Source organism: Budorcas taxicolor, chromosome 14 (genome assembly GCF_023091745.1).
Source record: "Budorcas taxicolor isolate Tak-1 chromosome 14, Takin1.1, whole genome shotgun sequence".
Classification (NCBI taxonomy): Eukaryota; Metazoa; Chordata; class Mammalia; order Artiodactyla; family Bovidae; genus Budorcas; species Budorcas taxicolor.
In genome coordinates, this window is record NC_068923.1 from 47,205,174 (window position 1) to 47,222,428 (window position 17,255).

General features: G+C 41.4%; 1 protein-coding gene across 2 annotated transcripts in view; it reads right to left on the reverse strand.

Moving 5' to 3' along the window:
- NCOA2 (nuclear receptor coactivator 2) overlaps positions 1–17,255 on the reverse strand; it is a 281,147-nt gene that overhangs the window by 33,514 nt on the left and 230,378 nt on the right. For both annotated transcript variants that reach the window (XM_052651443.1, XM_052651442.1), the window contains exons 7-11: positions 15,642–15,830; positions 13,224–13,325; positions 12,793–12,936; positions 9,121–9,268; positions 5,834–7,103 (exon numbers count right to left, since the gene is read on the reverse strand). In XM_052651443.1, the coding sequence (XP_052507403.1) occupies positions 5,834–7,103; positions 9,121–9,268; positions 12,793–12,936; positions 13,224–13,325; positions 15,642–15,830 (1,853 nt within the window). The remainder of the gene's footprint in view (positions 1–5,833; positions 7,104–9,120; positions 9,269–12,792; positions 12,937–13,223; positions 13,326–15,641; positions 15,831–17,255) is intronic.

The following is a 17,255-nucleotide window of genomic DNA, read 5'->3' on the forward strand; positions in this document are numbered from 1 at the left end:
TCTGGGTGCCAAGTATTTAAAATCAGATGGTGCCAACCATGCAAGAAAATGGCTAAGTTAAACCCCAAGATTATTTCCTAGTGAAGAGAGTGGTAAGAATGATTTTCCTGGTGTGTAGGTGGAAAAACACAAGTTAGGTAACTTCCCCAAAGTCACTGATGGACTTTCAATCCTCGACCATGACTAACCCTTTTGTCTACACTAGCAATTCAAATGAGATAATTTACTTAAAGTGGAATGGCTTATAGTTTTATTCTACACACAAGAAGCTGGACTAAGTGTTCTGCAATTTATGGCAAATGTAATATCTACTAGGAAGTCTTTTTACTGGACACAATTTCTCCAGTAAGAAAGGATACAATGAAGTGATATTTTATTGGACTCTTTCAGTCAACTAGCTTAGCAAGAACTTGGCATCCATTTTCCAGGAAATTCCTAATGTACTGTTAGAGCAATTATAAGACCATTTTCTAGTTAGTTTGGCCATGTGTTTCTTACAAAAGAGGCAGCGATCAAATATGGGAGAGCTACATCTTAGGTCAGGGTTAGATTCTAAAGTTAGAATGCTATAGTATGGGCAGACACAGACAAAGTGATCCTCAGAACTGCTCAGGAAGGAAACATATTGTATGTCCCCCACCCATGGCAGCACGGCCAGTGAGTGAAAACACACCACTGCCTCTCTGGCTTTACTCCGAACTGATGAAGTCCCTGAGGGAACTACTCTGCGCTGGAAAAGCCTGCAGCTACATTTTCACACCATCGGCGCTTCAAGGGAACCAAAACCAAACCAAACCAAAACAGAGTCAAGTCTGTTGAACGGTGGGCAAAACTGCTCACACAACTTAACCATTTAATAGATACCTATTCTTTTTTTCCCTGAATCTGTATAGACAATTTTGTGAAAGTTAAATGTATGTGTAAAGTGACTCTGTTGGAAAGCCATCTTTATCATGTTTTGCTGAACATGTAAGGTACAAACAGGAGTACAGTATCAACACCTAACGCCCTCTGAGGACAGTGTCCGGAACATGGCAATGGACACTCAGCCAACACGGTTCCTTCAGCCACTTAAACCTGTAATTAAAAAAACTTCCCAGAATTAACTCAATTTCTAGCAAAATTCCCATAATTTCTCAGAAAAAAAGTTTTATAAAAATTGACAAATATCCTTATAGTTGGGTCTTGAAAATAGCTATGGACGTAAGAAAGAGGTTCTAATAAACTGAAGTTTATTAGAGAGTTTCCCTTCTACAGTCGGATTTGTGTGGAGTATTTTAAAATTGTGTGTGGAGCAGTGAGAGGGTGGGTCATTAGAAGTAATAAATAATTTCTGGAGAAAGCTTTGCAGATGCCTTGAATGAGAAACACTCAATACAGATTTATACAAATGATGATAAAAATACTATATTAATTTCCTCAATGAATGGCCTTATATTTGCTCCCAATCCCAGATGTGTGTAAAAGAAAGCTTTTACAATACAGATTGATAGTCTGGATCTAAACTCCTACCTTTCTTTTTTACCTTTACTCTTTTCACTCAAATAAAATGACACTTGAAACCATCTTGAATAGAAAAATAACCATCATAGTTTCAAAGAGTTCTAATGACAGGACTTGTGGTTTTTCATCGTGATTTACTCTAATGAGTTGAAAATAAGGCTAAAATTAATCTCTTTCTCCACACACACACACACACACACACACATTAAAATACATTTGGATGGTTTCAACCAAGTTTTTGGTTCTCTATTTCAAATCATCTGCTAATTTTCATTCACCTCACCATTAGAAAAATGCATTATGAAAATTTCCCCACTAGAGTTAATACTGCTTTGCTTGTGTTTATTTCTTGTCTGTTTTTGGAGTACACATTTAAATTAATCTGTTTTAAATTTACTTCAAGAAATTTTCTTCTTCAAGGAGAGTATCTACATGCCTTTGGCTGCCTAGCAATAAACTTTGACAACTACAGGCATTTTCTTCTGCAGTCACGGAAGTTCTAGAAGGGGTAGATTTGATCATGCTAAGTTTCTGATCAAACATTTCTTCCCTCAAGTTTTTGTTAGCTTTAATTCTCATCAGAAGTTCTTCTAGCTCCTTTCTTAGGCATGATTTCTTCACAAGACAAAAAGATTAATGCCTTCCTTTAAAACGCTTTGCCAAGATACTTCAAAGTTTTGCTTAGGCATCTCTTCGAACGCTCAAATTAGCCACATCAATTTGAAGAGCTAGTTTAAACTATTTCAGGCAGAAAATGAGTCAGAAAGATTTTTGTAAAAGTTCTACAAAATGAAATTGGACTTGATTTCTATAATTTTTCATTTTCCTGGTTTTATGAATTTTTCATGTGTCAAATCAACTTGTTCCCTGAAGGAAATATAAAGAACATATGTATTTTAATGATGTGTATTCTAATAAACTACAAAACACTGTTTCAAAAAAATTTTTTTAAACTAGTAATTTTACGTTTGCCTGACAGAAAATTGCTTTTAAAAATGGTAACACAGTTCTACCAAGTTTGGAGGGAAATTTTCAGGCCACTACCAGTTTAAAATACGGTTTGCTCTTCTAATAGAGCCAAACAGCAAGGAGAAATTCTCTACGGACTATTTCTAAACCCTCATCATAAGTCACCCAGTAGCATTAAGAAAGCCTAAGAGTACCATTTAGTTAGTATTCTTTACACATGCTCCCTTGTGTAAATAAGTATATAACTTAAGTCAGTGAACATATTGGAAATTTTTCTGTCATTGTTTCCTGTTGGTTATGAAACACAGTAGAAACAAACGTTGTTTAAATACTCTACCCAGTGAAGAATGCTATTTTCAGTGTAACAGCGCCATTGAAGTACTTCCTGCCCTTAATAAGTTAGTGATAGGTTAAACACACACTCGATAATAGTTCTTTTCTGAGTCAAAATAACAAGAAAGTTAACTGTGCAGTTCAGGCTTGCTAGCAGTTTATCTTACTAAATAAAAATGTGTTGTGTTCCCTTGAAATGAAAGAAAAGTCTTAGAGAAATATGCCTAGAAATCAACAGGAGATAGAATCAATCTGTATTTGGGAAAAGTGAAGGAGGGAGAGGAGTGAAAGAATCCCTGTTGTTTTTTTTTTTTCTTAAAGTAAGTCATTCTAACTTTGATCTAAATTTAGGTAATGCATACTTCCTGTGGTAACCTTTCTTTTCAAGCTGCAATGTTTTTGATGTTAAAATTGCTCTGAAGCAGTATTTTTGGAGTGGAGTTTTAAATGGGAATGGATAGAAGGTAAAACCAGGAACTGGGTTTCATTAAGAAAAAAATACTGTATGTCTGTGTGTATGCCTGTATGTGTCCATTCAAAATGACAGATTTGGGCAGATAATACTCTGTGCTTTAAGTTCTCAAAATGAGACAGTTTTGATTTTAAAAATGTTCTTATAAATACCAATTAGAAACTGCAAGTGACTCCAGGACTTAAAAAAACCCTCCTTTGTTAGCTTCTTGTATGAAGCTAATGTAATCATATAGCTAAATATAAAAATGCCAAACAGCGCCCCCCCTTTCCAGACCCTTTACATCCCTAGGGCCTCAGTCTAGGGATAGAAATAAATTCTGTTCCTGGAGGGAGGGACCAACCACTTAGCCACTCAGCCAAGGTGGACCTCGTGAGTCACCATCTTGCCCTCTAGCGTGTGTCAAGAAACCTGAGTGACAGTATCTGTGCCTGCCACTCTGAACTGCCACTAGCCCTGTGTATTCTAATCTAGTCAAACCTCAGAAGATTAAAACGTCTGCAGCTGTCAGTGTGGTTTTACACGACACTGTATTCAAGATACGGTTATTAGGTTTCTGCTGAGTCCCCATGTAATGATCTCACAGCATCACAGAGTAGCTGTTGTTGAGAACTCCACACCAACAGCTAAGTTTAAGGATTCATCACCAAAGGGGTTTACACAACGACGCTGTTTCCCTCCTGAAGGGCACAAAGCCCTCACAGAATGGTAGTAGTGGAAGATGGACAGAAAACTCCGTGCTCCGGACGCAGGAGGAGCCCGGCTGTCAGAGGATGTGTGGCCTCAGTCCCGCGCCAGGGCCCATCAGGCATCTCCACCCTAGCCCCGCCCCCAGGCTCACCTCCACCTAGGAGGTCCCTGGGTGGTCAGGGGTGCTAACTGCTTCTCTTCCCATGCACACCTGAAACAGCGACACCTAAAATATCCACTTAAGTCAGTGAACCATTTTAATAAGTAAAGAGGTTTGGGCAGCTTCTTCACTTCGAACCCACCATGACTGAAGGCAGTGCTCCTGACATCATTAACGCAGCCAGTTGCTGATTCCCCAGAAAGCCCCTTATACCCAGCCATTATTGCCAGTAATGACTCATTTTTTTAACATAAACAAAAATATTAGACTGTCAGCATTTTCTCTGTGATGTCACTACCTCAGCGTGTCATCAAGGATGAATTAGAATATTATTTTAGCTATCCTGGGGTTTTTTTTCAGGGAATTCGTTTCTCACGTAACAACAACAGATAGCAGCACCTATTATTTCAGTTTTGCACTTATGTTTGATATTTGGTGGCTCAATTATACCAAGACCCAGGCCAATTCTACTTCTCCTCTCCTCTTTATTTCCCCTTAAATAAGTTTTTACCGACGGCCTAAGAAAGTCTTCAGCATCAAGCATAAGTCCTGGCCGAGAATAAAGAGAGGTAGACTGATTTTCATTAAGTTTGAAAACCAGACAGATTCTGATCTTAAAAAGAGAGAAAAGTAAGTAAGAAATCATTTACTTAAGTCTACTCTGACAAAACCCACTTTTGAGGAAGTGACTGTTTCCAAGTGAGGTGTCTTCTGATACCAGGGGTTGGTAAACCCTAGCTCCCCTGTGTGCAAAAAGCTACTCGTTTCTGTATGGCCCATGAGCTAAGAAGGGATTGACAGTTATTCACAACCAAAAAAAATTTCAAAAGAAGAATATCTTGTGACACATGAAAATTGTGTAAAATTCAAGCATCAGTGCCTGTAGATAAAGTTCGACTGAAACACAGCACGGTCAGTTGTTCCCCTAGCATCTAGGATTGCTTTTGTAGCCCTCCAGTGGCAGAGCTGAATAGCTGTGATACAGAGTGTGTGGCCAGAAATATTACCATTTGGCCCTTCACAAAATAAAAGTCAGCATCTGCTCTATTCTCTGCCAGCAAAGGTCCATATAGTCAAAGCTATGGGTTTTCCAGTAGTCATGTATGGATGTCAGAGGTGGACCACAGAGAGGAACCACCAAAGAATTGATGCTTTTGAATTATGGTGCTGGAGAAGACTCTTGAAGAGTCTCTTGGACTGCAAGGAGATCAAACCAGTCAATCCTAAGGGAAATCAACCCCAAATATTCACTGAAAGGACTGATGCTGAAGCTAAAGCTCCAAGACTTTGGCCACCCGATGCAAACAGCTGACTCACTGGAGAGACTCTGATGCTGGGAAAGATTAAGGGCAGGAGAAGGGGGCAGAAGAGGATGAGATGGTTGGATGGCATCATGACTCAATGGACATAAGTTTGAGCAAACTCTGGGAGATAGTGAAGGACAGGGAAGCCTGGCGTGCTGCAGTCTGTGGGGTCTCAAAGCACTGGACACGACTTTTAGTGACTGAACGACTCCATTCTTTGTTAGGTAAGAGTGCTTGGAACTCACGACCTCAGTGAGAATTATTACCTCTGTCTCAAAGCAAGAACCACCAAGGAGGAGGCTTATTTTCATCCAGTCCCCTGAGGCCTCAGCCGGCCCCTTGTGGAGAAATCCTTGATGGCTATGAATTAGTACCCTCGGGAGAACACTCGACAAACCTTACCTGGTCACTGGGCTCGAAGCTCATCTCCTCCTTCTCAGTTTTCATAGCTATTAATTTCGTGTTGCTGGCAGGGTCCGTCTTACTGTCCAGTCGCTCTAGTTTGGGGGTGATTTCTGGTAAACCGATATCTTTAGTATCGTCCTTATCGAGCAGGTAGCGAAGTAGTGCATTCTCTTTCTTCTTGGGGCTCACTGGCTCCTGCTTGATGGTCGCCTCCGACCCAGGAGCTGTGCTGCTGGCCTCCTGGCTCAGCTCCTTGCCCGTGGCTTCCGCTGTCAGCTTTGCCAAGTCCACAGGGGAGCTGCTGTCCTGCAGGAGTCTGTGCAAAATCTTATGCTTCTCCTTGAGCGAAGTCCCATGCGTTGACCCGGGGCCGGGCAAGCTGCCTGTGGAGTCCTTGTTGGTGTCTGACAGAGAGCTGGGCAGCGGCGAGGGCTCTATCTGGTCGGATTTGGTGGTCAGAAGCTGCAGGAGTTTGGTCTGCCCCTTGCTGTCGAGGAGTCGGCTCTGCCCGTCAGGTCTCTCATTGCTCCCAGCAGCAGGCAGGCCGGCCTCACTGGGATCCTTCGGCTCCCCAGGGTGGCAGCTGCTCTCTGCTGGCCCGGTTGGCCCTTCTGGGGGCTCCCCGTAAAGTCCAAAACAGTCTTTGGAGTCTAAGCTCCCCATCTTGCTGAGCTGGGGGGGATTCATATTCACTGGGGAGTTTTGCAGATTGCCCATTTTAAGGTCCGGGGAGGCCAACGACGACCCTAGCGAGACCCCGTGCCCCTCGCTGAGGGCCTGCAGCGCGTTGAGGGAACTGTTGGTGTAGCTATGGCTATTTCCTGTGCTGCTGCAAACTCCCACAGGGGAATGCAAGCTTCCTGCGGGGGAGAACTGACTGGGAGGGATTCGAGGGCTTCCGGCCACCCCGGGGCTCATGCGATGCCTTGGCGAGAGCATGGAGCTGGGCTGTCCTGGATTCAGGCCCGGGCTGCTTTGAGAGGGGCTGTTCATTTTGAGTGCATAGTTACTACCCTGAGGAGTGGTTGCTTGCATGCTCGACACGTGGTTCATTCCCCCGGAACCACCGAACCTGCCCATGGGCATGCCCATCTGTTCTTTTGGGCCATTCATGGGGAAGTTTATATTGCTACTGAGGGTCATATCCTGACCAGGGTTCCCACTGCACATGGCCGGGTGGGCAGGGCTGCTAGAGCTAATTGGATTCAGTGGCTTCCCCATCGCTTGTCCAGTCAGATCCGGATTCATTACACATACATTCTGCTCTCTGTAAGATGAGGAAAGACATATAAGATAAAAGGGAAGATACTGAGCAAGTTGTTATTAATTTTCAAAGATGAGACTGCTTCATTTCTTTAAAAGAACGGACGACATGGAAGGAAAAGAAAGATAATACTTTGATGAAACCATCTGCAATTATGGGCAAGATCGAACATGCAGCATTTAGGACCAAGAGGGATGTTTTCTAGTCCATTCATTAAGATGTCTGTGGTTTTACAGAGGGAGTTTGTGTTTAAATTTGACTACTACCATATTGACATTGTATTTGCTAGACAAGACATTAGCAGGGTTCCAATTACATACTATACCTTGCTCATTAACTGGTATGTTATCATGAATAACTGAGAGCTTGTACTGTCTGAAAGAAATGACCCAAGCAAGCATAGCTGTCTTCAATTATTTGCCAGAGATTACAATTCCTAACAAGAGACCCATCTGTGAGCCTGGAGCTTGATGTGGGCTACTTGGCTCAAGATGAATAGTAAACCTTAAGAGGGAAAAAAAACCCCGCCCCAACTATTCGAAACTCTCCAAGTTTTCGAGCCAACAAAGTTACCCAAAGTGTTGGGAATTCGGTTACCTGTCTAACAGGTTCCCTGCCTGGGTTCCCCTAGAAGGCCAAGTGAGCACCTCTCAGATCACATGCGAGGAGCTGCAGATCATTTACTCTGGGATCTTGGTCCCTAACTCGCAGGCCACCCCACTCCACTCCTGCACTCAGGGCAGCTTTCTAAGCTGGACGATTGTCCAAGCCGTCCGAGCTTTAATTTACAGCTTGGCAGTCACTTGTGAGTTACCAAATGCGTTCACAAACCCAAACAAAACAGGTTTCACAAATTGTCAAACATCAGCTTTCGGTTAGTGGGGGAGCAATCTGGCCCATCTGTAATCACTTTCAGATTGTTTCAGTTCGAGGTCGGATTTATTAAGAGTTGGCAAACAGGGCTGCTTGATTTTAATTTCTAAATAACAAAGTACATAATTGAGAAGTGTAATAAAAGGGAACTCTAGAGCAACTTCATATATCTGCTGATAGTACCTCATAAAGTTTTATACAGCACACACATAAATATTTACATAACTTGAAATCCAATCATTTCCCTAAATTTGTGCTCTAAAACAAGATGGTTTATGATATTTACTTTAAAAATCAACATTCAATTTTCCTCACTTTTATTTTTTGGGGAAATGTTTACTACCTTTCAATTCAAAGTCTAATGCAAAAGGTTAATTTAAAGCTGAGAATAACAATCTAAAATACTCTTTTCTAAGTATATGTATATTTGAAAGTTTCAAATCTGAACACATGGGAGCAGAAGTCATTCTGTATTCCTGCCCTGGGAAGTGATCTGTTTTCCTCCTCTGATGTGACAGGCAGTCATTTCAAAATTAGTGTGAGTTTGTGTCCTTCTAGTTAGGTTTTAAAATGCACTAGTATTGGGAATTCCCTGGTGGTCCAGTCATTAGGACTCCCAGGTTTTCACTGGTGAGGGCCTAGGTTCGATCCCTGGTCAGGGAACTAAGATCCCACAAGCTGCATGGCTTGGCCAAGAAAATTAAAAAAAAAAAAGAAAAGAAAAAAGTATTAGTCTTAAGGCTAAAGTTCAAAGTGTAGCCTTAATTTGAATTTCAGTATCCGAAGTTGTCTTTTAGCCAACAGTTTACTTATTTTTCTGTTTTTTTTTTTTTTTTTGATGTGAACCGTTTTAAAAGTCTTTATTGGATTTGCTACAACATTACTTCTGTTTTGGTTTTTCAGCCATGAGGCATGTGGGATCTTAGTTTCCTAAACAGGGACTGAACGAACCCTACCCCTTGCACTGGAAGTCTTAAACCACTGGACTGCCAGGGAAGTCCCAGTAACAAATCAATTTATATTTACATCACTGGGGTTGGTCAACAGAAATGTCTACCCAAGCTGACAAGCTCTGGGATAAAATTTGCTTTGGGAACTTGGCTTCCTGAGCTGGGCAGGGGAGATCGTGTGTCAGAACGAGGCTTACCTGTGCAGCACATGCAAAGATATCACAAGCTGAGGTTCGTTAGTAGTCTGAGATCGGATGAGCTTGCTCTTCGTTTGGGCGGCCACGAGGGTGCCGTCAGACAAGGAGAAGCGGTAGATCTGACTGAATGCCAACCCCTGTCTCAGCACTGCAGGCAAGCAAGGAAGCAGAATGCATGGTTAGAAACGAAACTGGGGGTGGGGGCGGGGCCAGACATAACAACAGTAATCAACTTGGTTAAGTTTAATATTTTCCTCCCAGCAGGTTGAAGAGAGTTGTAAGTAATACTTTGTGACAGAACATTATCCATGATCCATTTTTAAAAGCATATTTATTTTTCTCTCAAGATGCCAATAATTTCAGTATACTGGGTTTTCTTCCCCCCAAATGAAGTTTTGATCCGCCAACCATGTTCTTTTAAAAATCTTCAGGATCATGGTAAGATAGAGTATAAACAATTTATTAGCTCAAAAGAAGTTTTGCAACGATTTGTCTGAAACGTTAGGAAGTAATATGGTGTTATAAACAGGATTACCTCTAAAGGGTACAATGTGCCTTTAATTTCTCTTTAAACTAATACAATAGTAAATATTATATAAAACGTATGACACTGAATATATCCTCTGAATATTCATCTTGAAGTTACAAACTATTTAATCTATTATATCCTAGTACCATTCCCCAATTTTGTTTCTCAGTGTGTAAGACATATTATTTCTGTGGTCAGGACAACAGGAAGTAAAACATAAACAACCAGAGGGATCTTTTCAGAGAAAAAAGGCTAAATAGAAAACGGAAATAATAAAAGCACAACTCTGAGTGACACGGAATTGGTTCAACATCTGGATAATGACATCAGTTATTTCCATTTTCAGGACTACAGCAGAAAACATAACACTAGGCTAAAATAATTTCTCTAGAAATTTCAGATTCATCTTTAAAACAACTGCATTTTAAAGCTGTCAAATACTGCATATTAAAAAAAAGAACATTTGATTTGGCCACATGGTTTAGTTACCTTACCTCCTAAGCCATTTTAAGATGACTGCCATTTTTTACCACATAATCCTCAGCACAAATTTTGTGGTGGAATAGTCAGTCCCAAAGTGACCAGGTACATTCATCATTCCACAAAATTACCGAAAGACACACACACACACACACACACACGCGCGCAGGTACTGACATACAATGCGGATTCAGACTTTTTGGTAAAATTCCACTTTGAGCCATTTCCCTGGTAAACCGGCCCCCCGCTCCCCCGCACAGTTCCAGGTAGGGGCACAGTATTTAGGTATCACTTTCTGCTACCAACTGTTGCATGACTCCTCTGAAGTGGCAGCATTGGAAACAAATTACTGTACATATGTGCATCTGGGTTTCCATGTTCAGTATGCCAGCCAATGGCAGCAGGAATACCATTTTTATAATAGGACTCGTATTTCCAGTGGCTTACAATTTCAGAATTTTATCCGACCTTGGCAGTGATCCTTGGAGATTTTCCATTACCGTCTGTCTACATCAAGAACTTCCACCAAGTAGATCTGTGTCAGCAAGCCCCTGAATGCATTCAGGAAGCTCCTCCATGTAAACAAAGTCTTCCGGTAGATTTTTATTCAATACTACTGATTACCTGCAATCCGACTTATTTCATACACTTGGATGAAATGTATTTTATACATGGTAGAGTTTCCTTTCAGTGGGTCCCCTGTTTAAACCTAGCACTGTGCCTAGTACGTATTTGTAAACCCTTGTGTAAGGAATCAGGAAGCCATAGGATTAAACATGGGGCATTGCTACTCAGAGCCCAAGGACACTGAACAAGGTTGCTGGGGGATTTCTTATTCTTTGTTACTGTTCTTTTTATTTTAAACCAGATCTAGTGAAATGGCAGGTAAGTTATTTATTTCTGTCAAATGTGGCATCTTTATTCCCTCTTTTTCTTTCCCACTTAAAAAATGCTGGAAGACACAAATGGTTGGATTCAGTGCTTATTTCTAAGAAATGTGGATGAAGAAGATAAAAAGGATAAACAGGATGAAAAAAAAATAAAGGTTATTTACCATGACTTGTATTTTTTCATAAGCAATCTTAAAAGCATAAACTTTTTAACATACAAACACTATTGATAAATGCCAGAGTTTCAAACTGTGGTGCTGGAGAAGACTCTCAGGAGTCCCTTGGACTACAAGGAGAGTCAACCAGTCGATCCTAAAGGAAATCAGTCCTGAATATTCACTGGAAGGACTGATGCTGAAGCTGAAGCTCCAAAAGTTTTTGGCCACCTGATGCATAGAGCCGACTCATTCGAAAAGACCCTGATGCTGGGAAAGATTGAGGGCAGGAGGAGAAAGCGGGGACAGAGGATGAGATGGCTGGATGGCATCACTGACTCAACAGACAAGAGTTTGAGCAAACTCCAGGAGACAGTGTAGGACAGGGAAGGCTAGTATACTGTTGTTCGTGAGGTCTCAAAGAGTCGGATACGACTTAGCAACTGAACAGCAACAACAGAGTCATGGATGCACTTTAAATGGAAGATGACAAACTAAAATTGCATTGTCAATACTGAGTTATAAACTTTTCTGCAAATGTGGAGACAATTTGCCAAGCCCAGTTACAAAGCACAGGGCCCCGTACCTCAAAGGCAGCGTGGCTCTGATGGAATCCATGCTGGTAACCAAGTGCCCCAACCAGGACATGCGGGGCCCACGAGAGAAGGGTCAGAAGACTGGAAGTGAAAAGTATCTCCCTCCACGATGGAGTCCTTAATAAGCACTAGAGAAAGGATTTCTTTTTCTTTGTTCTCACCAACTTAGCAAAAGACCAGAATGCACCTGAGAAAAACTGATGCTGCATAATAGCAGTGGATGCAGTGAGCGCAGTGAGGCGGAGCAATGGCCAGGATGACCCTCAGGTCCCTCCAGGGCTCACACTTCTAATCGAAGGCTCCCGGGTCTGTGTCACCTGCGTCAGCTCCCCACTGACAGCATGGGAGGCAAACACCCACGTCCCTGGGTGGACCGTGGGGATTGAGCGGCCCACAGGAAGGGGGCCAATGCCAGGCAGAGGCCTGGTGCTCAGAGAGGGCTGCTATCATTACTGAAAGACGACTCTGACATTGTGGGCTTAGCTCCAGGTGTCCTATTAACCAACTGTATGACCCCAGACAAGTCATTTCATCTCTTTCTAGAAGCGATGTCTCTTTCTAGACTTCATCTGGAAGGTGGTGATGGTGGTGGCGGGCCTCAGGATCCCATTGTCACCTCTACCAGGAATTCACCTGTTCTTGCAAATTTCCTTTCATTCTTATTTTCACAGTATCCTTATGATTCAGGTGTTTTTTTTTTTTTTTTTTTTTTGCTATTAGAGGGGACCTGAGAGCACCGTCTTACATGTCTAGAAGCCGGAGCATTGAAGAAAATGATCTCGTTCCCTTTCATCTGCCTTTGTGAGAGGTTATCATCTTCAATTTGACTTCCCTCATCACGCTCTTAGCCCTACAGTTCCTCCTATTCCATTTCCCTTCAGATGGCGACAGTCCTGGGCAAGAGTCACCAGATCTAAGCCCCCAGGGTGGGTTCAGGAATCACTGTTGCAGAGAGAGTGCTCATCAGAAGGGGTAAGTCAGCAAGATGGACTTCAAGAAGGGTGTCACTGAGAGACCGTTACCTTCATGGTGATGCCTCTTTGCGTAAGACACAGACTCCCCCTCGTGCTGTGTGTGGAACTTCTGGATGCACCTCCTCACCAGGTCCTCCCAGCCTGGCTTCATGGCTGCCCGCATGGTGCTAGTGTCCAGGGACGTGATCTTGCCTAGTAAACAACAGTGAGCATTTGACCTACACACTGATCCATTTTTTAGAGAAATAGTTAAATCTTAAAGGGATAAAAATTGATTTCTTTAGGAATAGGTAGCATAAGTGCGTGGAGCAGGAGGGTAGAAGGTGAGAAGTGTCCCCCCCACCCCACCTCCAGCTTCTGCCCCAGCAGCAGCTGCTATGCTCAGCTTCTTCATCAGCTTCTAGACCCATTCCTTGCGTTGACAAACATGAAAGTATTCTAGAATGATTTCTTTGCCCTTCTCTGCTGAGAAAATTTACCTTGGAGATCTTGGCGAGTAGTGAAACTTTCTGATGAGGGAAGAGCCGGTCTCTCCTTCATGGGAACTCTTCTAGCCACACAAATCAAGCAGGACTGCAAATCTTCAATTACATACATTGATGGTTATCATAGGAGCCTTTTGCAGTGTTTCAAACAAAATCAAATGCACTTACGACAGCACAACCTTGTAGGTCAGTAAGGGAGAGAGCAACGAGACACTATGTACCTCTGGTCCTCACCTGGAGTGGGAAGCAGCTGCGGGAGGTTGAGATATGGGGAGCTGAGGATAAACTGCTAAAGACACATGACATGTGATGAAAGCGCATCTGCCATACTATAGTTGACCATCCAAAAGCATCTCCCCAGTGGTGGAAATGAATGGAACCCTTTCTTATTAACTGGCTGATATTAACAACCAGCTAAATTCTTAATAAAGCCTACAAATGATGACAACTGAAACCATCAAGGGTTTTCTCTTTGAGTTTTAGGTTCATTAAGATATAGGAAAACTAGATATACCTTCTCCTGAACTATGTTGATGCTCCTACAATGGCAACATGCAATTTAAAGCAAAGTATATAAACAGAGTCTAGACTCAGATTCAGAGAACAAATCCTAGAAAATGCAGTGTGTCTCAAGTTTAGTTTCTTGGCCATGGCTAGGATCTCACACAACTGATGCTAAGCATTTATTCCTTACCCAACTTCAACTGTTTTGTGTTTCTGTGTTCACTTCTGGAGATCAGGGAGGATGTGTTTTATCTTGTAACATGCAGAGCACACTGCAAGCCCTTTCAATTTCAAAAGTGCTGGATAAAGGTTGATTAAAAAGAAGTCTCTTCATATCTTATGTCACTGATTTATGATTTTAAATTTGGGAAAGAATGTCTTTAAACATATCCATTAATAGTGGGTATCACAAACATAAATGTAATCCTCATCTTCAACATAATAAAAGCTAAATTTTTGAGCACTTACTATGAGATAGACATCTTTCTAGCTGCTTTATAGGTTACTGATTCATTTAATCCTTTTAACAACTATATGAGGCAGGCCCTAGCATTATCTCCACTTAACAGAGGAGAAGCCAAAGCATGGACTTTCAGTAACTTACCCAACATCACATGAAATTTTGGGGAAGCAAGGATTTGAACATGAGTGCACCATGGTTCAGAAACCCTACTGTTATGCTATACTATGTAAACATTCAGAATCAGATTTTAAATGGACAAACATGTTGACATATACAGCACAAAACCATAAATTAGCTCAGCTATAGAATATGGCTTTAGAATATTACAGATGAATTAGCAGCACTTACTCTGTTGCATACAGGAGAATAAAATAGCTTGACATTCCATCTCTACGTAAAAATTTAATTTTGAAAACTATGTATCATCTGTGACAGCTCAATTACTTCCTTTCCAATAAAATTTAAATTAAAAATTACTTACATATTTTTTGAAAAGAGGATTAAATATCTATGCCAAGCATGGTACAGGCATGCTCATTTAATCCTTATTACACTGTGATACTGGAACTGTTGATTTCACTGGTTAAGAGAATACGTGGGTGTTCAGAGAGGTTGAGAAGCTTGCCCATAGTCAGCGCTGATACGCAGCTGATGTAGGAGCTGGCCTGTCTGATTATAAAGCCTGCAAAGTTTCTGACTGATGGGCCTCGGCTCTTTCCCTTCTGCTACACACACAGGAGACCGTATTCAGCACTGTCCCATATCATAGACAGCGACAGTCTCAGAGGTGTAGAGCAATCTCCTCAGAAGGCACAGGGCTGGACACTGTATCAGTATCTCTTTAAAGAGAAGCACCCAAGAGCTTACAGTTTGGAACTGTTCTCCCAGTCCCGCTCCTATCTCCATCCTCTCTTATTCTGGATGCAGCATCCATAGACAAACCACATAAAATTCATTAATCCCTTGGAAGTATACAAAAGATGTTCTTTGTACCATGGGTGTTTTCCAAGGTGTGGCTTGGACCTTGCTGCAGATGTTCAGAGATGCCTAGGATCCCTGAGAGGTTCAATACTAGTGGAATTGCTCTGGCAGGGTAGCTACTAGCCACACGGTGGGTATTTAAATGAAGACTTCATGAAATAGACAATTTGGTCCCCAGTTGCATTACTGACATTTCAGATTCTCAACAACTACCTGTGGCTAGCAGTGGCTGTGCTGGACGTTGAAGATACAGAACACTGCCATTGTCACAGAAAATTCTATTGGATAGTGTTGTTTTAAAGACTTGATAATTAAACTGATCACAAGAATCGTTAAGTAGGTGAAAAGAATGAAGGAACTGCCTCTAAATTTTCCTTTGTGTGGCCTCTAGTTTCAGATTATTAAGTGTGAAAGAAGCAGCACAGGAATACATGACACTAATGTATCTTAGAAGTGGCCCCTACCTTCTCCTTCTTCTTTGATGGACTTTGGTTGAGAGACAGCAAAGCACTGCATAGTTTCATATTTCTGATGTGCTTCCTGGTTGTCATGACCTTCCTCTTCTGATTCAGGTAAAGGTTTTACCAGCATCCGACAATTGAAAGTATGGCTGTTCCGCCTGGGAGGTTCGCCAGACCAAGCTCCCCCGTTCACTGAGCAAAAGGCAGAAGCAACCCAACAGGGTAAAGAAACTAGTGTCAGACTGGCTTCTGCCAAGTTATCAAAACGGTGTAGGAAACATGCAGTGATTTTACTTTCATATAGTGTTTACAACTTTTCTAAGTAACATCAAAATCTATAGGGGGAGGAATGACTAGGTGAATTCTTGGGAAACTTCGTGGGAATCTCAAATGTCTTTCACACTGGTTACTCTTCACCCGGACTCTTTCCCTTCAAGCTCAGGCCCTGATTTCTCACCAGCCCCCTCTTACCCATCCAACTGGATCTTTCATGTTGCTGAGCACAAGATCTGTCCCCGTCACTATCCACACCTGGTCCCACATGGACATCTCTGCACCTGCTACCTCATCTAAAAGGTCAGGACTTCTCCATGTCCCCTACCTACATGACTCCTGCCCCAAGGCTTGAGGCCCTCTAGTTATGTAACCAGCAACTCTAGGCATCCCACACTGCTGCTTCTTACTGACCCCTCTTCCCTAAAACTTCACCAAAATTTGAAGTGTATAATCTGAGATTGGGCTGTATTTTTTTTTCTTCATGTATATTTCTTCATTAAGACTGAAATAATCTTGAGAATATACTGCTAATGTCATTTATTCCTTTTCAATGAAATACTACTATACTATGTCTTCTATTTTCTTATCAATACTTAGGAATCTAATACCAATATATTAAACTTATATATTAATGCAAGAAAAAGGTGATGTAAGAGAAGACATTTTTTTTTTGAGATGCATTAGAGAAACCAAAAAGAAAAATAAAAAAGGGCCAGTCATAAGATAAGCAAAGCACTTTCAAAAGTCACTAGCTAGAAAACATTTGAAAGACCAGTTAGATCCCACAATGCTAACCCCACAGACACTGGGCTGCAGAGGCGGAAAGAAAGAAACAAATCCTAGAGAGAAAAAGGAAATATCAAGTTAACTGCAAGAAACTGTTTTACTGAAGGAACCACAGCTAGCTTTATATAGACATCTGAAAGGTTTATTTTACCATCAATATTCTTAAAAGCTTATTTACATAAAGGAGACTACATAGAGTAATCAAAGAAAAAAGACCTCTTATTAACTCAGGTTAATAAGTAATTTGAAAGTATAAAAAAATACAATATAACGTAAGGCAGAGAGCTCTTTAGACAAGTGAATAAATAATAATAGTGAATTAACATGTACAGGTCCTTTGAGGAAGTCATAAAATTACTGAAGAGATTTGAAAATACTAGTTATTTGAAATAAGAAATCCCATTTTCTTGTTCATTTACTAGAGAATATAATAAAAGGATCTCACATTTTGTATTACTGTTGCAGTCACTTTAAACAAAGGGTTATCCTATTAAAAGAAAAGCTAGCCATAATGGAATGTGAAAGGACCTTTTCTTATTTACTGTGGTGACAATG